The 17,070-nt window shown below is 57.4% G+C and overlaps 2 protein-coding genes across 3 annotated transcripts in view; one reads left to right on the forward strand and one right to left on the reverse strand.

Moving 5' to 3' along the window:
• Window positions 1–2,742: 2,742 nt before the first annotated feature.
• NLRC3 (NLR family CARD domain containing 3) lies at window positions 2,743–12,684 on the forward strand (the record flags this gene model as incomplete). Its single annotated transcript, XM_082292114.1, has 18 exons — window positions 2,743–2,828; window positions 3,286–3,462; window positions 4,092–5,835; window positions 6,399–6,485; window positions 7,164–7,247; window positions 7,497–7,580; window positions 8,070–8,153; window positions 8,263–8,346; window positions 8,788–8,871; window positions 9,627–9,710; window positions 10,163–10,246; window positions 10,348–10,431; window positions 10,690–10,773; window positions 11,277–11,360; window positions 11,469–11,552; window positions 11,773–11,856; window positions 12,058–12,141; window positions 12,594–12,684. Exons 1-18 carry the CDS (start codon window positions 2,822–2,824, stop codon window positions 12,682–12,684), a joined length of 3,198 nt encoding a protein of 1,065 aa, XP_082148240.1. The 5' UTR covers window positions 2,743–2,821.
• Window positions 12,685–14,707: 2,023 nt separating this feature from the next.
• The window catches only part of CLUAP1 (clusterin associated protein 1), a 57,892-nt gene continuing 55,529 nt past the window's right edge, over window positions 14,708–17,070 (reverse strand). The window contains exons 12-13 of one of the 2 annotated variants that reach the window (XM_082292043.1): window positions 15,439–15,480; window positions 14,708–15,152 (exon numbers count right to left, since the gene is read on the reverse strand). In XM_082292043.1, coding sequence (XP_082148169.1) covers window positions 14,994–15,152; window positions 15,439–15,480 — 201 coding nt within the window. In that variant the 3' untranslated portion in view covers window positions 14,708–14,993. The remainder of the gene's footprint in view (window positions 15,153–15,438; window positions 15,481–17,070) is intronic. The other variant, XM_082292044.1, reaches the window with a different exon arrangement.

A 17,070-nucleotide genomic window follows, 5' to 3' on the forward strand; every position in this document is an offset into this window, starting at 1 on the left:
GTTTGAATCCTGGAACAGGACGGACACAGCGAAAACCACAGCTGCTGTTCGGGAGAGGATTGGCTGTGGACCTTCCAGCATGGTGCTTGTGGCTCCCAGGCATTGATGGGTTTTGGGCAGGGACACTCAGGTGGGATGTAGCATTGTGGTTTGTAGGGATGGTGGAATTGGAGCTGCTGGAAGAACACATCGGTGTTGTCTAAACATCCTTAGAAGAGAGGATTTTCTCCTGGGCTGGACCTTTGGACCACACTAAGCAAAAAAAAAAAAGTGTTAATGCCAAGTTCTTGCCAAGAAAATCCCCATTTCCTTCCCTGGGCATTGCAGGTGCCACTCATCAGTTTGGCTGGGCAGCCTCCCACCCTCCAGCCTCTTATCCCAGTTTCCCTGGGGACACAGGCAAGGCAGGGCAGACACAAACCTGTATCACCGCTCCTCTGGCTGCTGGTGGGACATTGTCCCTGCTGGATCCTGGCCAGGCAACAGCTGCACACCTGGGATGTGCAGGATTGACACCTCAGGCAGAGGTGTCAGAGTCCCAGAAGAGGACTCACGGCCAGCAGCCTTGGAACGAGCTGGGTCCCATCCTGGACACACCTGGATCTCTGTAGGAGTTCAGGAACCTGGCTTTGGCTGGCCCTTACCCTTCAGACATCTCTTGTGAGAGCTGGTAACTTCCTCCACCCCCTCAGCACGCAGCCTTCAGCAGCCCCGTGTGGTCCTAGAGCTGCACCTGAAACTACTGGAACCAGAAAAAAATCGCAGCCCCTGCATTATTTCTTCTGCTGCTTCATTCTCCCAGTGAGATGCTTCTGCGTGAGCTGGCCCACGGCTGCTGGTTTTTGAAGGAGCACCAGAGGACACCATCAAACATTCTGTGGTGCTGGAGCAGGTTTCCCCCATCAAAGGGCCACGTTTCAGAGGAAGGGCTGCAGGGAACATCGCTGCAAGCAGCAAAAGCCCCTTTCATTCTGGCTGTGCTCTGGCTTGCTCAGCAAAGATGAGAGACAGACCTAGGCACTGCAAAGGCTTAATTGAACCTTCCAGGCCAGTTAGAGACAAGAACACATCAAAGGGTGAACATTTTGCTGTGAATTGCTCTCTGAGCTCCCTTAATTGATGGGATCTTCATTGACCGGGCCACTGCCTGGGGGGTGATGAGTAAGAGCTGCTGCTGGGGCCCTGCTGCTCCCGGTATGGAGAAAGGGCTTTGCTGTGGGATCACCACCACTGCCAGGGGCTCGTGGACCTCTGACACCGCTGACACCAGGGGTCCAGAGCTGGGCAGCCAGGGCAGAGCCCAAGCTTCCATCCTGAAGGGAGAGACGGTGGGCTCAGACCCTGCTCCAACAGCACCTCCCAGCCCTACAGGGGCTTGTCAGGAACCACCTGGGCAGGTGGGGCTGGGCTGGTGCTTTGTCACCCAGCACTTTCTGTCACTTACCCCACTCTGGAGGACGTGCCACATGTGTCTGTGGCAGATCCAGCATTGGTCTGTGAGGGACTCAGCCCTGGGGATGCTGTCAGGTCCCTCTTGCAGTCTTGTGCTTCTGGTGGGAGAAATAAACTCCAGCATGGATCCCTGGGAGAGAGGATGAACAGAAGGAGAAGTTCCAAGCACCTTGACCTCACACCATGGACCAGAAACTCTACCAGGTTTTCCTGGTCCAGCTACATCTGTGCTCTTTGCCTAGACGAGGTTTGACCTAAGGAAGGAGAATTACCTGTACTTGTTGGCGAGGCTGCATCAAAGCCCCCACAGTGCCCATGTTCCCCTCAGGGGTGGGTTTGACAAAGGCAAGGCTGTCTGTGGGCAGGGACCCTCGTGCAGAGCCTCTGACCAGCATGAAGGTATTCACATGGATCCAGAGCATCCTGTAGGCCAGGTGGAGAGGAGGAAAGGTGCCAGGACACAGGCCCCAGGACACTGTGCATTGCTGCTGTGATCACACATCCCCTGGCACTCAGAAGTTCCCGCCTGGAGAAGACTTTGGGGCTGGTGGAGAGGCTACAGCACAGTGCCACCTGAACTGGGAACATTCTCAGGCATGGAAACATTTCCCTCTCCACCTCTGCTCAAAGAACAACAGGACTCTGAGCAGATGCACTTCTTAAAAACAAACACCAAACCCTCAGCGTGGTTAGGCAGCAGCTGAGGGGGAGGGAGCAGGTAGATGCTCCTTTTCTGGCTGATGATTCAGAGCATCTTCAGAGCTCTACAACAGGATGTGGTGCTGGCCACACTCAGCAAGCCCCAACAGAGGCTCTGGATGGGGGCAAGGTGGGTTTGAAACCAAAATAGGCCTTACATCCCTCTGCCTGCTGCCCCACAGCTTCCTTCACAACCCAGGGAAGAAGAGCATACAAGCAGTTCCCAGCCCTGTGACAGTGGTGGCACTTTGGGTGCTCCCCAGGTGGCACAGGGGCATTGTCAGGGCAATTAATGCACCACCATGCTTGACAAAGGTTGTGGCATAAGTGGTGGTGGTGAAGGCACCCAGTGTGTGGCACTTGAGGTCTGGGCAAAGCTGGTCCCAGCTGTCCCCCTGCCAGGCCTGCAGTGAAGGGGACTCTGTTGTAGCCAAAAGCTGCTGAAGGACCCTTGGCTGAACCCCACCCAGCACCACCATAGCTCAGAGTGGGCTCCCTCCCACACTGCTCCTGATGCTTCTCCTCTTCTTCCACCAGGGCCATGGGCAGGGGCTGAGGAGCCCCGGTTAGTGCTGTGAGCTGGCTGGGGGGACACGGGGTGGTCCATGGGACGCTGCTGCCACCACAGAGCTCCTCACCCAGGGACCACCCATGCCACGGGAGGCCTCTGATGGAAGGTGAGTGGTGGCTGGGCAGATCCATCACCTCGGGAGAGTTCTGGATGCAGAAATGGGATGAGGTGGGGCACCAAGTTGTGAGCAGCTCCCAGTCCAAGCGAGCGCTGTGCTGGCGCAGGGGGAATGGCTATCTCTGGAGAGAAATGATCTTGCTCAGACTTTTTTCTCTGCAAGGGCTTGGATTCTAGGAGAAAACACCATTTCATGATTGTGTTCTTCAGCCTCTTTGACTCCAATTTCAGTGGCTGCTGCCCTGACCTAGCAGCTCCTAGCAAAGCCTCCTGCCAGGGCTTTGGGATGGCATCATCGCAAGGAGGGCACTCAGGAGGGCTCTAGCTCCCCCACTGCTACCTTCAGAGTCAGAAGGAATTCTCCACTGCTGCCTTTCCCTGTCACCCCTCACCCACATTCCCAGGGCTGGCCCAGGACCCACCTGTCCCACTGTCCTGTCCTGCAGGGGCCTGGATCAACCGGTACCGCGAGCAGCTGGCGAGGTCCATCTTTCTGCAGTTCCTGGAGGAGATCATCTCCCACCTGCACAGGCTGGAGCTCCTGACGGCCGAGGAGGCTGCCCAGGTGCAAGCAGCGAGCCCCCTGCCCGAGCAGGTGAGGGCTGTGGTGGATGTCCTGGCTGGCTCCAGGCTCTCTTTGCAACCCTCTTGCCAGCAGAGGTTTCCCTGGTTTCCCTCCTGGTTGGAAGGCTCCAGCCTCAGCTGATGTCTGCTCTGAATCTCTCGCAGCACCATCCCTGCTTGTCCAGCCTTTGCTGGAGGGTTTAATTTCGCTGTGATACCTGAGCCAGGGGAGCAGGACAGGTTCAGCCAAGAGTCCAGTTCATCAGAGAGTCCAGTGCATCAGACAAGTCCATGGCAACGAGGCAGGAATGAAGTCAAGTTGTAAGTCAATTGAGAGGTCAGGATCAGGCCCAGCAAGGGCAACGAGGTTCAGACAGTGCAGTGGCCACCAGGCAAGGGCAGAGCGATGAGGTCCAAGACCAAGGTCTAGCTCCTACAACATACTTAAGCTGAGGCTGAAGGCCCAGGGCTGAGCTTAAATGGGCTCCTGGACTGACTGTGAGGCTGGTCAGAGCCCTTTAAGTCTACTGGTGCCCTCTGAGCCCTGCCATGTACCTTCCCACCAGGATGTGAGGGCTCCATGAGGTTTCCCTTTGCATGGGCATGGCAGAAAAGTGAAGCAGCTTCTGTCATTTGCCTTTGTGGTTCCTCCTCTTCCTCCTCACCCCTGTTCCATTTCTCTGTGCAGAACCCATGGTGCAGAAACACCTGGAGAGCCTCCAGAGCTCCTATGGGAACGGCCTGGAGCCAGGAGCCCTGCAGCGCCTCACCAACCTGCTGCTGGTGGAAGGCCTGACCGACATCCAGCAGAAGGAGCACGACATCCTGCAGGTTGAAACCACCAAAGGCCTGCCAAACGTATCCAAGAGCATCCCCCTGGAGAAGCTCTTCCTGCCTCTCTCCAAAGTCAGCATCCCCCCTCGGATCTCTGTCACCATCGGCGTGGCCGGGATTGGCAAGAGCACTCTGGTGAAGCTGTTTGTCTGCACCTGGGCAAAGGGGGACATCAACAGGGACATCATGTTCGTGCTGCCCCTCACCTTCCGGGAGCTCAACACCTACGAGAAGCTCTCTGCTGAGCGCCTCCTCTGCTTGGCCTTCCCTCACATCACCGAGCCCGGCTGCATCTCGGCCGGAGCTGCCCGGACCCTGCTCATCCTCGACGGCCTGGATGAATTCAAGACCCCCTTGGATTTTTCCAACACAGTGGTTTGCACCGATCCCAAAAAGGAGATCCAAGTGGACAACCTGATCACCAACATTATAAGGGGAAACCTGCTGCAGGAGGCCTCTGTGTGGGTCACGTCGCGGCCGGCGGCGGCCAGGCAGATTCCCGGTGGGCTGGTTGATAGGATGACGGAAATCCGAGGGTTTGGGGCTGCAGAGATGAAGGACTTCTTGGACCAGATGTTCCTTGACAACAGAGACCTGTCCAGCCAAGTCCTGAAGCACATCAGGGCTAACAGGTCGCTACACGTCCTGTGCACCATTCCTGGTTTTTGCTGGATTTCTGGCTCCTCAATCGCTTATTTCCTGAAACATTGCAGCGATCAATCCCAAGAAGCAGCTGTGGTCCCCAGGACCCTGTCAGAAATTTACTCCTATTATTTTAAAATGGCTCTGAGCGGCGACTGGCTGGAAAAGCCGAGAGAAACCTTCAGGATCGAGCAGGCTGTGAACACCAGCAAGAAGCTGGTGGGCAGCCTGGGCAGGCTGGCCTTCTACGGGCTGCTGCGGAAGAAACACGTGTTCTACGAGCAGGACATGAAGGCCTACGGCATCGACCTCTCCCTGCTGCACAGCAGCCTCTCCACCCGCCTCCTGCTCAAGGAGGACATGCAGACCTCCACAGCCTACTACTTCTCCCACTTAACCATGCAGGAGTTCCTGGCAGCTCTTTATTACTACACAGCGGCCAAGCGGACCATCTTCGACCTCTTTGTGGAGAGCGGCATGTCTTGGCTCAAGCTGGGCTTCCCCAACCACTTCAGGAGCGCCGTTCAGAGGGCTCTGCAGGCCGAGGACAGGCAGCTGGACATCTTTGTCCGCTTCCTCTCGGGGCTGCTGTCCCCACAGGTGAACAAGCTGCTGGCCGGGTGGCTGCTGGCGAAGGACGAGCACAGCGGGTTCAGGAGCCAGGCCATCAGCGTCCTGCAGGGCTGCCTGAACACCGACCACGCCATCTCCTCGCGCGCCGTCAACGCCATGCACTGCCTGCAGGAGATGCAGCACACAGACATCGCCAAGGCCGTGGAGGAGGCGATGAGGAGCGAGAGCTTGGCCGGGATGCTCACCCCCACGAACTGCTCTGCCCTGGCTTATCTCCTGCAGGTCTCGGATGTGTGCCTGGAGGAGACAAACCTGTCCAACTGCCTCACCTACAATGTGTGTAAGAGCCTGCTCTCCCAACTTCTCTTCTGCCACAGCCTCAGGTGAGTCCTCGTGGGATTGCACCAGGAGAAGTGAGCAGAGATGCCAGGCTGTGACTTCTGGAATCAGATTGGTTTGGGTTGAGGAGACATTAAAGATCATCTCATCCAACCCCCTGCCATGGCAGGGACACCTTCCACTGTCCCAGGCTGCTCCAAGCCCCATCCAACCTGGCCTTGGACACTTCCAGGGATCCAGGGGCAGCCACAGCTTCCAGGTGCCAGGGCCTGCCCACCCTCACAGGAAAGAACTCCGTCCTAACTTCTAATCTAAGTCTCTCCTCTTCCAGTTTAAACCTGTTCCCTGTTTTAAGTCCCCTCTAAGTCTTGGAGGGCAGTGATGAGTTCTCTCTCCCCTGTGACTCACAGTTCCAGGTGTCAATGGAGACATGGGCCCACCAATGTTGCCCACCTGCAGAGAGCTGCCCTGGGGGTGGCACTGGGTCAGCTCTGCTTCTGTCCTTGAGCTTCTCCACCTGGGACAGGCAGATGTCATGGGAGGATCATCCTTTCTCCACTTTGATCTCCCAACCCTTGCTCTTGCTCTTTCCTCATGTCTTCTGCAGGCTGGACAATAACCAGTTTAAGGACGACGTGATGGAGCTGCTGGGCAGCATGCTGAGCGTGAAGGACTGCCAGATCCAGAGGCTCAGGTAGGACCTGGCCCAGGGCAGACGGGATGTCCTGGGGATGCAGATGGAGCTGGGGCACCTCCAAACCAGGGTGGGGGTCCCCCAGGAATGTCTCTCCCACTGGCTCCCCAGGGTGCCTAATGACAAGGACAGCCCCACATGGTCCCCTGCACCCAGGCACGGTGACCTTACCCCAAGGTTGCCTTGCCCAGTCTTCCTGGAACTGCTGCCTCCTCACTGTTCCTAAAAAAATATCTATAAATCCATGGGTTATCCCAACAAGCCACTTCCCAAGGTCACAGCAGGTTGCTGGACACTCGAGGCTCTGCGTGGAGCATCTGCTGCATGGGGGGCACAGGCTCCTGACCCCCATGCAGGGAGATGCGTCATCCCAGACAGATGGGTTCCCACTTTCCCCACCTCCTGCTCTTCCTCAAGGCTGCCCAGAGTTCTCCACGCTGCCATCTGAGCTCCCTTTTTATGACACAAATGAATTTTATGTCCAGAAACGGTGTCCTGGCAGTCCCTGCCTGGTGTCCACCCCCGGAGAACATCCATCACTTTGGTTGTACCATGAACCAAATGCTCCCCATGGCTCCTCTCTGCTCACCCATCCCAGCTGTGTCCTGGGACATGCCAGGGTCTGTGAAAGTCTCTTTCTCCTCTGGAAAAACACCCAATTTTCCTTTTTCTGGGCAGCTTGGCAGAAAATCAGATCAGCAACAAGGGAGCCAAAGCTCTGGCCAGGTCGCTGCTGGTGAACAGGAGCCTGATGGTGCTGGAGTAAGTGCTCCCCTTCCCCAGCTCCTGTCATGCACATGTTCCCACTGGGAACCATTCCCTGCCCACGGTGGGGCTGGATCCCACCTGGCCTGACTGAGCTGGGGAGGGTCTCCAGCCCCTACAGCCACCACCACAAGCTGCTGGCCTGATGTCCCACCTCAGCAGTGCCATGTGGAGGCATCTGGCTTAAACTGGGCCTGTGCCACTCCAGCTTTGCTAACCTTGGCTTTTCTGCCTGTCCCGCCCCAGCCTGCGGAGCAACTCCATCGGCCCCACCGGAGCCAAAGCCCTGGCTGATGCCCTGAAAAAAAACCAAATCCTGCTCTCCCTGAAGTAAGTCTCAACTTCTGGAGCACCTCCTGGAGCAGATCCCCGGGGCAAGCCCCCTTCCTCTTCTGTCCCACTGAGGTTTTCCCAAGCTCCAAGGGCTAGTGCATGGGGAGACCCTGGGCATAACCTGGGCCAGTTGTGCTGGGCAGTGAACACAAGGGCAGCTGGCACAGACCCAGGGATGGGGGCAGCCCTGGGCCAGAAAGTTGGGATTCTCCTGCCTCTTGGCTTCAGTGGGTCTGGGTTGGGGTTGAGGTGAAGATCAAGGTCCTTTCCTTGCATGGGAGCTCACAGGGTGCTGTTTCATGGAAGAAGGAATATCCCATGGGAGAGGAGGGAAGGAGACTCCTGGTCAGGGATGCTTGGGGACCAGACCCCTTCCTCAACTGGGGACGAGGGCAAGCAAACCCCAGGGCAGGTGGCCACTGCCCTGCAGTCCCCCTGGCCCTGCTGTGGAAGCATCCATGCCTGGCTTCACTCTGTCTCCCCCAGCCTCCAGCACAACTCCATCAAGGAGGACGGGGCCACCTTCCTGGCCGAGGCCCTGCTGACCAACCACAGGCTGGTGACCCTGAAGTGAGTGACCGGGACCTGCTGTCCCCCCCTCCAGCCACCCAGCAGAGTGTGGTGGCACCGATGGGGATGTGGCACCTGGCATTCACAGGTGCCTTCCTCACCTTTGCAGCCTGCAGAAAAACGCCATCGGAGCCCAGGGCGCCCGGAAAATCGCGGAGGCGCTGAAGCAGAACCGCAGCCTGAGGGAGCTGATGTGAGTGTGAGGCGGAGGGATGGCAGTGCCAGCGCCACATCTCCCGGGATCTGTGGGCAGGAATGGCAGGAAAGGGGCAGGCCTGTGTGACAGGCAGGAGGGACACTGCTGGCTCTGCCCAAGGGGTTGGTGTGGACAGGGGGAGCAGGGCCTGCAGCGCTGCCGTCGGAGCAGCCCCAGGGAGGTGCTCTCTGTACATCCAGGGATGCAGGGAGCCACGTAAAGGAGAAGCCAAGTCTCCCCTCTGGCAGAGGGAAGCAGAAGGGCTCCAGGCCCTGAGGGAACATTAAAAGCTATTCCAGCTCCAACCAGCCACGAGAACAGAGGTGTATGTAGGTGGGAAATGAGGTGGCAGTGAGTTCATGCTTGTTGCTGCAGCAGGAACGGCCTGGGGGAGGTGAATCCCTTGCTGGCAGTTCCAAGTTTCCTCTTCTGTCTTAGACTCTCGAGCAACTCGGTGGGAGACAACGGCTCAATTGCCTTGGCCGAAGCTCTGAGGGTGAACCACAGCCTGCAAAGCCTTGAGTAAGTTCTCCCTCCGTGCCTGGACTCCTTACAATACAGCCCAGCCCCCTCCCTGCAGCAAAATCTGCCACTCCTCAAGCCCTCAGCCCCTCGCCATGTCTCTCCCACTCCACATTCCCTGGATGTGCAGGCTGGAACACCATGTGGCAGCTCCAGCAGCAGCCAGGCTGGCCCTGCCTTCACCAAGGGGCACTGACAGAATTAACCCTAAAACCCAGCAATGGCTTTTTATTCTGGCTTGGAGGAAATCAGTAGCTTTGGGTCTTCTCGCTCTCAAAAGTGATGGGAATTGGCTAAGCAGGGAGGTAACGGGCTGGGCAGAGTCAGGGTGGAATGGTGCAACCTTCATTCCCCATGGGAACAGCACCTGGAGAGGAGGGCTGATGGCTCCTGGTGATGAGTGGCTGTGCCCTGGTTCTGTCCCTGTGACAAGGATCCCAAACCCACAGGATCCCCATGCCCAGCTGAGCCAGCAGCCACAGTGATGGCCAGGTGGGGACAAGGCTGCCCCAAAGTGCTGGCAAACCCTGTCCCCTCTGCTTGCTGGGGCTGGTGCTGCCATGGTCAGCAGGAATTGCTGATCCTGCCCTGGCTGCTCCCAGTGTTGGTCCTTCTGCCGTGGCTCCCCCTATTTCCTGTGGTTGGGAGATGCCCTTTTCTCAGTGAAATGGGCACTTTCCACCCCAAACACGACCCTGCAGCCCACCTGTGATGCCAAGAGTGGCTAATCCGCACACCTTCTCTGTTTGTCTCAGTCTCCAGAGCAACTCCATCAGCAGTGCAGGGGTCACAGCGCTGACAGTGGCTCTCTGCTCCAACAAGGGACTCCTCAGCCTCAAGTAAGTGACAGTCCCTCCAGCCACCCTGGCCAAAAGCTGCTGCTGGCACCTGGGAGCCTTTCAGCAGCCTGGGCTTGTGCCTGGTTGTTTCCACAAGTGCTCTGAGATGCTGAAAGGAGCTTTGGTCCCTCCTCCAGCTGTGAGGATCTTCTCTCCATCTTTAGCTTTTTCCCTTTGGGACAATATTTATTCAGCCATGTCTTGGAATGAAAGGATGGCAGCAGGGATGGCAGGCTGGCAAAAAGCCCTGATGGGCCACCAGTGCCCACAGGAAACACAGGGAGTGGAGCTGCAGGGAACGGAGCAGCAGAAGCTGGTGGGGGTGGTCTCAGAAAAACTGCTCTCCTCAATGGATGGCCTCAGCCCCAGGGCAGGGGGCAAAGGGGGCACTGGGGGAGCAGCTGATCCAGCGCTGCCTTGGCTGCTCCTCCCCAGCCCCGTGTCTTTCCCAGCCTCCGAGAGAACTCCATCAGCAAGGAGGGGGGCCCTGCCATCGCCCGTGCCCTGCGGAGCAACAGCACCCTCAGGAAGCTGGAGTAAGTCCCATGGGCTCCAGGAGGGCACCCAGACCACCCTGTGGTGTCCCTGGCATTGTCCTCAACTTTTCATGTGTGACTCGAGTCCTCTGTCCCTGCAGCCTGGCGGCCAACCTGCTGTACGATGACGGGGGCAAGGCCATCGCTGCGGCCATCAAAGAGAACCGGGCACTCACGTCCCTCCAGTGAGATTCCCCCTGGGCCTGGCTGGGTTTGGAACCCCTTGCATGGACACGGGCAGGGACACTGCTCCTGGCCCTCAGACCCTCCAGGCTGTGACAGTGGCACTCCTGGCTCACCCTCCGTGGAGGTGTGCTGTGACATCCTGGATGGACCCACAGGGTCTTGTGCATCCCTGGATGGTGCAGATGGGTGTGGAGCCTGGATGGATCAGGGCAGGCTCACAGCCTGAGGGTTCACCTGCCATTTTCTCCTGTTTGCAGCTTACAGTGGAACTTCATCCAGGCCAAAGCAGCCATGGCCCTGGCACAAGCACTACAGTCCAACAGCAGTCTGGCCAGCCTTGAGTAAGTGGGGACACAGGTGGATGGGTCCTGGGCCCTACTGGAAGGGCCCTTAAACCTCATCCAGTTCCACCCCTGCCATGGGCAGGGACACCTCCCACTAGCCCAGGGTGCTCCAAGCCCCATCCAACCTGGCCTTGGACACTGCCAGGGATCCAGGGGCAGCCACAGCTTCTCTGGGCACCCTGTGCCAGGGCCTGCCCACCCTCCCAGGGAACAATTTCTTCCCAATATCCCATCCATCCCTGCCCTCTGGCACTGGGAAGCCATTCCCTGTGTCCTGTCCCTGCAGACCCTTGTCCCAAGTCCCTCTCCAGCCCTTCTGGAATCCCGTTAGGCACTGGAAATCTGCTGTGTCCCCATTGTGTGTCCCTGGCTGGGGATGCTCTAAATGTCTTGTGGCCCAGGAGCTCCCCCAAGCCATTTGGGAATGCTGGGCCCTGTGCTGCTGCCCTGTCCCTGCTCCTGGTTCCCAGGCACGGGCACACACAGCGCTTTTGTCCCAGCCTGCAGGAGAACGCCATCGGAGACGAGGGAATGGCCGCCCTCTCTGCCGCGCTGAAGGTCAACACCACCCTGGCAGACCTCCAGTGAGTATCCAGGCTGCAGCAGGGCCCTGGTGTCACAGCCTAATTACCCTAATTAGAAAGCCATGACCACCTTAGGACAAGTGCTGAAGGGTCCCTGTTCCCTTGCAGCCTGCAAGTGGCTTCAGTTGGCGCGGCCGGTGCCCAAGCCCTGGCAGAAGCCTTGATGGTCAACAAGAGCCTGCAGATCCTGGAGTAAGTGCTCTGTGTGGCCACCAAGTGCCCACGGCTGTGCCACTGATCCCTGGGGTGTCTGAGAGCCTGGCCCTTGGCTCAGCACTGCTCCTACCCTGGCATGGTGATCTCCCAACCTGGCTTGCCTGGCCCTTGACTCGCTGTGTGCGGTCACTTCTCCTCCTCCTCCCGTTTGGGGCCATCCCAGGCTGTCCCTCCTCACTCCTGCCTTCATTTGCAGCCTGCGGGGAAACTCCATCGGTGTGGCTGGGGCCCAGGCCATGGCCAACGCGCTGAAGGTGAACCGCAGCCTGCGCCGGCTCAAGTGAGTATCCCACTCCCAGGGTGAGCCAGGAGCAGCCTTTCCAGACATTCCCTTAGGGAAGAGCAATGGGATGGCCAAGCCAGTGGTTCTCAGTAGGGCAAACCCTGAGCAGGTGGCTCTTCCCAATGCCCAGTCCATGCACTCCCTGCTGGTGGCCACATCTCCCTGGCTGGTGCTGTCTGACCCTCCTGCCTCCTGCAGCCTGCAGGAAAACTCCCTGGGCATGGACGGAGCCATCTGCATCGCCACGGCCCTGAAGGGCAACCACGGCCTCACCTATGTCAAGTAAGTGGCTGCTGCAGGGGGTGGGAAAGGCAGGGATGGGGGAGACCATGGGAACCATCCAGGGACCTTCCCCACCACCAGCACTGCCCATTCCTGGCTGCCCCACAGGGCAGGGGCATCCTGTGCTCCTCTGGGTGTGACAGCCCCACACCCACACAGCTCCAGACCCCTCAGCTCCTCTCCAGGGATGCCTCTGGGCTAAAGAACCACCTCAAAAGACAAATACTGTCCAAAACATTCCAGGGGAGAAGTGGCTCAGCCCCTCCAGCTCTCCAGGGCTTTGTCCAGCTCCTCACTTGGCTGCCTCAGGGCTCTCAAACCCAGAGTGCCCTTGAGCATGGAGTGGGGTGGGCACAGTTGATGCTGCTGCAAAGCTGGGCAGCATCTCCTGTCCTCACCAAGGATTCTGCTCTACCTCGTGTCCCAGCCTGAGCTCCTCTCTTTGCTCCCAGCCTGCAGGGGAATCGCATTGGGCAGTCAGGAGCCAAGATGATCTCGGACGCCATCCGGACAAACTCGCCCGACTGCGTCGTGGACGTGTGAGGGGCCCTGACTGCAGCGAGGAGGGGCCCGGGGGTCCCTCTGGCCAGGGTGCCTGCAGGGAGCTCCTTGGTGCCCATCTCAGGGGCAAGGAATGCTCCTGAGCTCCTGGCATGGCCCAGGAGGACCGAGGGTGTTGGATCAAGAGTGCAGGAGGGTCAAGACTCGTGTTGAAAGCTGAGGGATGTGTATGCCCATGTCCCTGCTCATCCAGGCAGGAGCTTCAAGGAATGGGGGAAACACAAAAAGGAGGGAGAAGGGGCAGATCCCACATGCCAGACCTTGTTCTTGTGGGTGATTTACCTGCTGGTGGCAGCAACTCCTCCTATGATCTCCCTGGTGCTTTTCACCCCTGGCTAAAACCAGCCCAGTCCTGCAGGATCCCCTTGAAATGCCAGACGGACACGAGAGATTTGCTGCTGCCTTGCTCAGATGGGAGCAGTGCTGTGGACCTGGGCACTTCCAGCAGGTCCTGGCTGTTGCTGTGCCCTCAGTAACGGGTTGGTGCTGGCCAGACACAGCTGAAGTGTTTGGTAGAGCTGTTCTCTATCGAAGAGAGAGGTAACCCAAGGTGTAGGAGTGGAACCATCTAGAAAGAGCTTGGAAAATAAAGAGTCCTCAGGAAAATGGAGGAGTATGAGGGTGAATGTAAGAGGAACTGCACTGCATGAGGGTGGGCTGTCTCCAGCACATCTTGGTGCTACACCAGGACTGCCTTTGCTCAAACTTCTGCCTCTCAGCTTCAAGGCTGGAGCTCTTGGATCTCCTGCTGTTGTCACCGGTGTTCTGTGACCTTGGGATACATCCTCCCAATGTCCCAGCTGCAGGGTCTGTCCCTAGCAGGTCACCTTTTTGGCTGCTGAGAGCAAAGGTGGTGCCTTCGTGTGTGTGGCAGAGACCCAGTGACTCTCCAGAGACACCAGGTTTGCAGGTGACCCAGCAGCCAAACTGGGAACCCCCAGGGCCCCCCTGAAGCCACTGTCCCCTGTCCCCTCCCCAGCCCAGCCAGGACACGCTGCCACACTCCGGGCAGCCAGTGGCTGCTGCAGGGACCTGGGAGCTGATCCCAGGAACACCGGGCTGAGCTCTGGAGATGTAAATACTTTGGAATAAATTAGTTCCTGGATGAGAAGATGCCTCATGCAGCCTTGCTCTTGCACTGCAGGACATTTGGGATGGGCTGTGCTCCACTGCCCTGGGCTGAAAGCTCAGCTCACTGGCACAGGGGGGCTGCTGATGCTGCTGCTGTTCCTGCCTGGCACAAGCAGCTGCAACACCAACAGTGGCTTCCCCAAATCCCTGCTGGCTGTGCTGGAGGCTAGGTGGCAGTGCTGCCTGGAGAGAGAGGCGCTGGCTCTGAGCACACCAGGTACAGAGTCACTTTTCCATGTGGGCCTCCAGTGCAGGAAGTAGAAAACTCAAACTGCAGCCCAGACTGGGAGACTGGGCCTGGTCTCGTGGGTCAGATCATCACAGAATGGTCTGGGTTGGAAGGGACCCTAAAGCCCATCTTATTCCAACCCTTTGCCATGGGCAGGGACACCTCCCGCTGGCCCAGGCTGCTCCAAGCCCTGTCCAGCCTGGCCTTGGGCACTGCCAGGGATCCAGGGGCAGCCACAGCTGCTCTGGGCACCCTGTGCCAGGGCCTGCCCACCCTCCCAGGGAACAATTCCTTCCCAATATCCCATCCATCCCTGCTCTCTGGCAGTGGGAAGCCATTCCCTGTGTCCTGTCCCTCCATCCCTTGTCCCCAGTCCCTCTCCAGCCCTCCTGGAGCCCCTTTAGACCCTGCAAGGGGCTCTGAGCTCTCCCTGGAGCCTTCTCTTCTCCAGTTTTAACTCCACTCCTTCAGGCTACCTGGTGCTGCTCTTTGTGCAGACAAGCCCTTGATTAAGTAAAGGATATGTTTAGGATAAATAGATTTAAGCCAGATTTGAAACCAATTGAAATGCATTCCCAGAGCAGCTTTTCATCCAGTTTTATTAAGCCAAAGAAATCTATTTGGACATAATAAAATGCAGGGAAATCAGGCACACGATGCTCACTGGAGTGAGACTTCTGGCACTGCAGTGCACAAGAGCCAGTTTAGTGCAATTATGGAAATAAGTGCACATTACTGTGATTCTCATTACGGATAAACTGCTCACGCTTCGAGATTCACAAACCTGGCAATCCGAGTTTAATTTTCAGGTTTAATGAACATTATTTACCAACTCCTGAATTCACACTGACATGCACTTTTCAGGCAGCAGGGTATTAGCTCCTGGCCTCTCCAGAGTTTGTGCTTCAAGAGGCCTCCTGCTACTGAAGGGTCAGAAGTCATTATCACTTTGCTCCAGTGGCTCTGGCTTCCTTGCTCGGAGACTGGATTTGCCTGGGGAGATTTCCATGCTGTCATCTTCCAGATCATCCTCCTCCTCCTCTTCTTCATCATCTTCATCCAGGTCAATCTCACTATCCCCTGAGTCTTCCTGCAGGAAAGGAAACAAGAGTCCCTAAGCAGCTCAGCTCTGCCATGGCAAAGCCCCTTTGCCAGCCCAAAGTAGGGGATGGCAGCGCTGGCTTCTCCCTGCACTCCCAATGGATTGCAAACCTCCTTCCCCACCCCATGGGGCTGATGAACAGAAATTCCCTGACTTCTGCTGGGTCTGGGCTATTAAAAACCTGGCAGGGTGTTTAACATTCAGGTGAGAGCTACTGTGAGACCACAGAACCAAGGTGAAGTGGAAGAAGATGAACCAGAGAAGAGGAACCCACCTGTGCCTTGCGCCGGCCTGGCCGTGCTGCAGCTGGGGTCCCCTTGGAGAGCCAGAGTGGAGGAACAGCAGAGGCAGAGCAGGAAAAAAAAGTACAAGAACGTAAAAGAAAACAGAAAGTACCCAGGCTGGGAGCAGGGGAGAAGGCAGCAAGGGCAGGCACAGCTCGGGTATCATGTACCACACCAGCAAGTGACACAGGCTGGGCACACACCACTGGCTCTTCCTAACTCCATGAATTCCTTGAGGGGTTCAAAGCAGCCTCACTGGTTTCATTCCCTGAGCTGGGACACTCAGAGGCCACAAGGGTGTCTGAGCTCCGAGAGGCTCAAGTCAGAGGGCAGAGCCATGAGACAAATGAAGTGGCTGCAGCTGAGGGCAGCTGAAGGCTGGATGTGCTGGGGCTGTGCCAACAGGGAGAGAGCTGCCAACAGGGAAGGCTAAAGGGAACCGAAATCGCAGAAGGTGCCTGTCCAAATCTTTCACTAACGTGGCCAAGGACAATCAGGCAGCACAGGGACTAAGATGACATCTTCACCCACAGCACAGCACTCTGCCCTTCCTAGAAATGGGCCTGGATGCCCAGGAAGCAACAACAGCCTTCACCACACCCATTCTGGCAGGAGCAAAGAGCAGAGCGTGGGCTGCAAGTTCCTCTCCAGACACAAGGTGAGGGTGCCCAAAAAGCTGTGGCTGCCCCATCCCTGGAAATGTTTAAAGCCAGGTTGTACAGAGCTTGGAGCAACCTGGTCTAGTGGGATGTGTCTCTGGGTGGAACAGGATGGGCTTTAAGGTCCCTTCCAGCTCAAACCATTCTGGGATTCCCAGAGATGTCTGAACCACCTTCCTTGAGACAGGCAGCACTGGGGCATGTCTGCTGGACTGAAACAGAAAGGTTCCATCTACACTGGGAATTCCCAGCAGCACAGGCTCAAACACAAATCCACAGTCACCACAGTTGTACTGTTTCCTACCACTCTCCAAAACAGTGCTCCAGCATCACTGGAGGGCAGAACAGCCCCACTGCTCCTGGGATGGCAGCAGCTTTTTGGGATGGTGGGGAGAGCTAACTGCAAATGCCAACCATATCCCAGCAGCTGGGCTTCAGCTTCCTGGCACAGATGCAGCCACTCAGGTGTGCCCAGAGGCACACAAAGGTTGCCCACAGATGCCAAAGGCTGGGTACAGATACAAAGCAAGTGTCTCCTGTGCCAACCTGTGTGTGCCTTTACATTGTCCACTCACAGGTAAACCACAACCAAGTGCAAGGTCAGGAGCCCTGGGGCAGCAGGAATCCCAAGGGCACAGCTCACAGTCCTGCTCTCATCCCTGTTCCATCCTCCAGAGGACTGAGGCTGCCAGTACAGGCCATGGACAAGGAGGGGGTTTTTAGAGCAATGAAGGGGATTTAAGTCCATTTATTTAACTCCTGCTGCACTGCACTAGTCCCTGTTCCCAGAAATCTGCCCCACAGCTCACCACAACAGCATTCCTGCAGCCTTTGTGCCACTAGTGCTGCACTGCAGGATGGGGTGAAAGCACACGGAGCCCACAGACTCCAAGAACAAAGGAAAAATAAGGACATATGCAAGGAGAGGTGTCAGCCTTTGGAGAGGAGAGGAAAAGCAGGCCT

Source organism: Coloeus monedula (assembly GCF_965178545.1).
Source record: "Coloeus monedula genome assembly, chromosome: 16".
Classification (NCBI taxonomy): domain Eukaryota; kingdom Metazoa; phylum Chordata; class Aves; order Passeriformes; family Corvidae; genus Coloeus; species Coloeus monedula.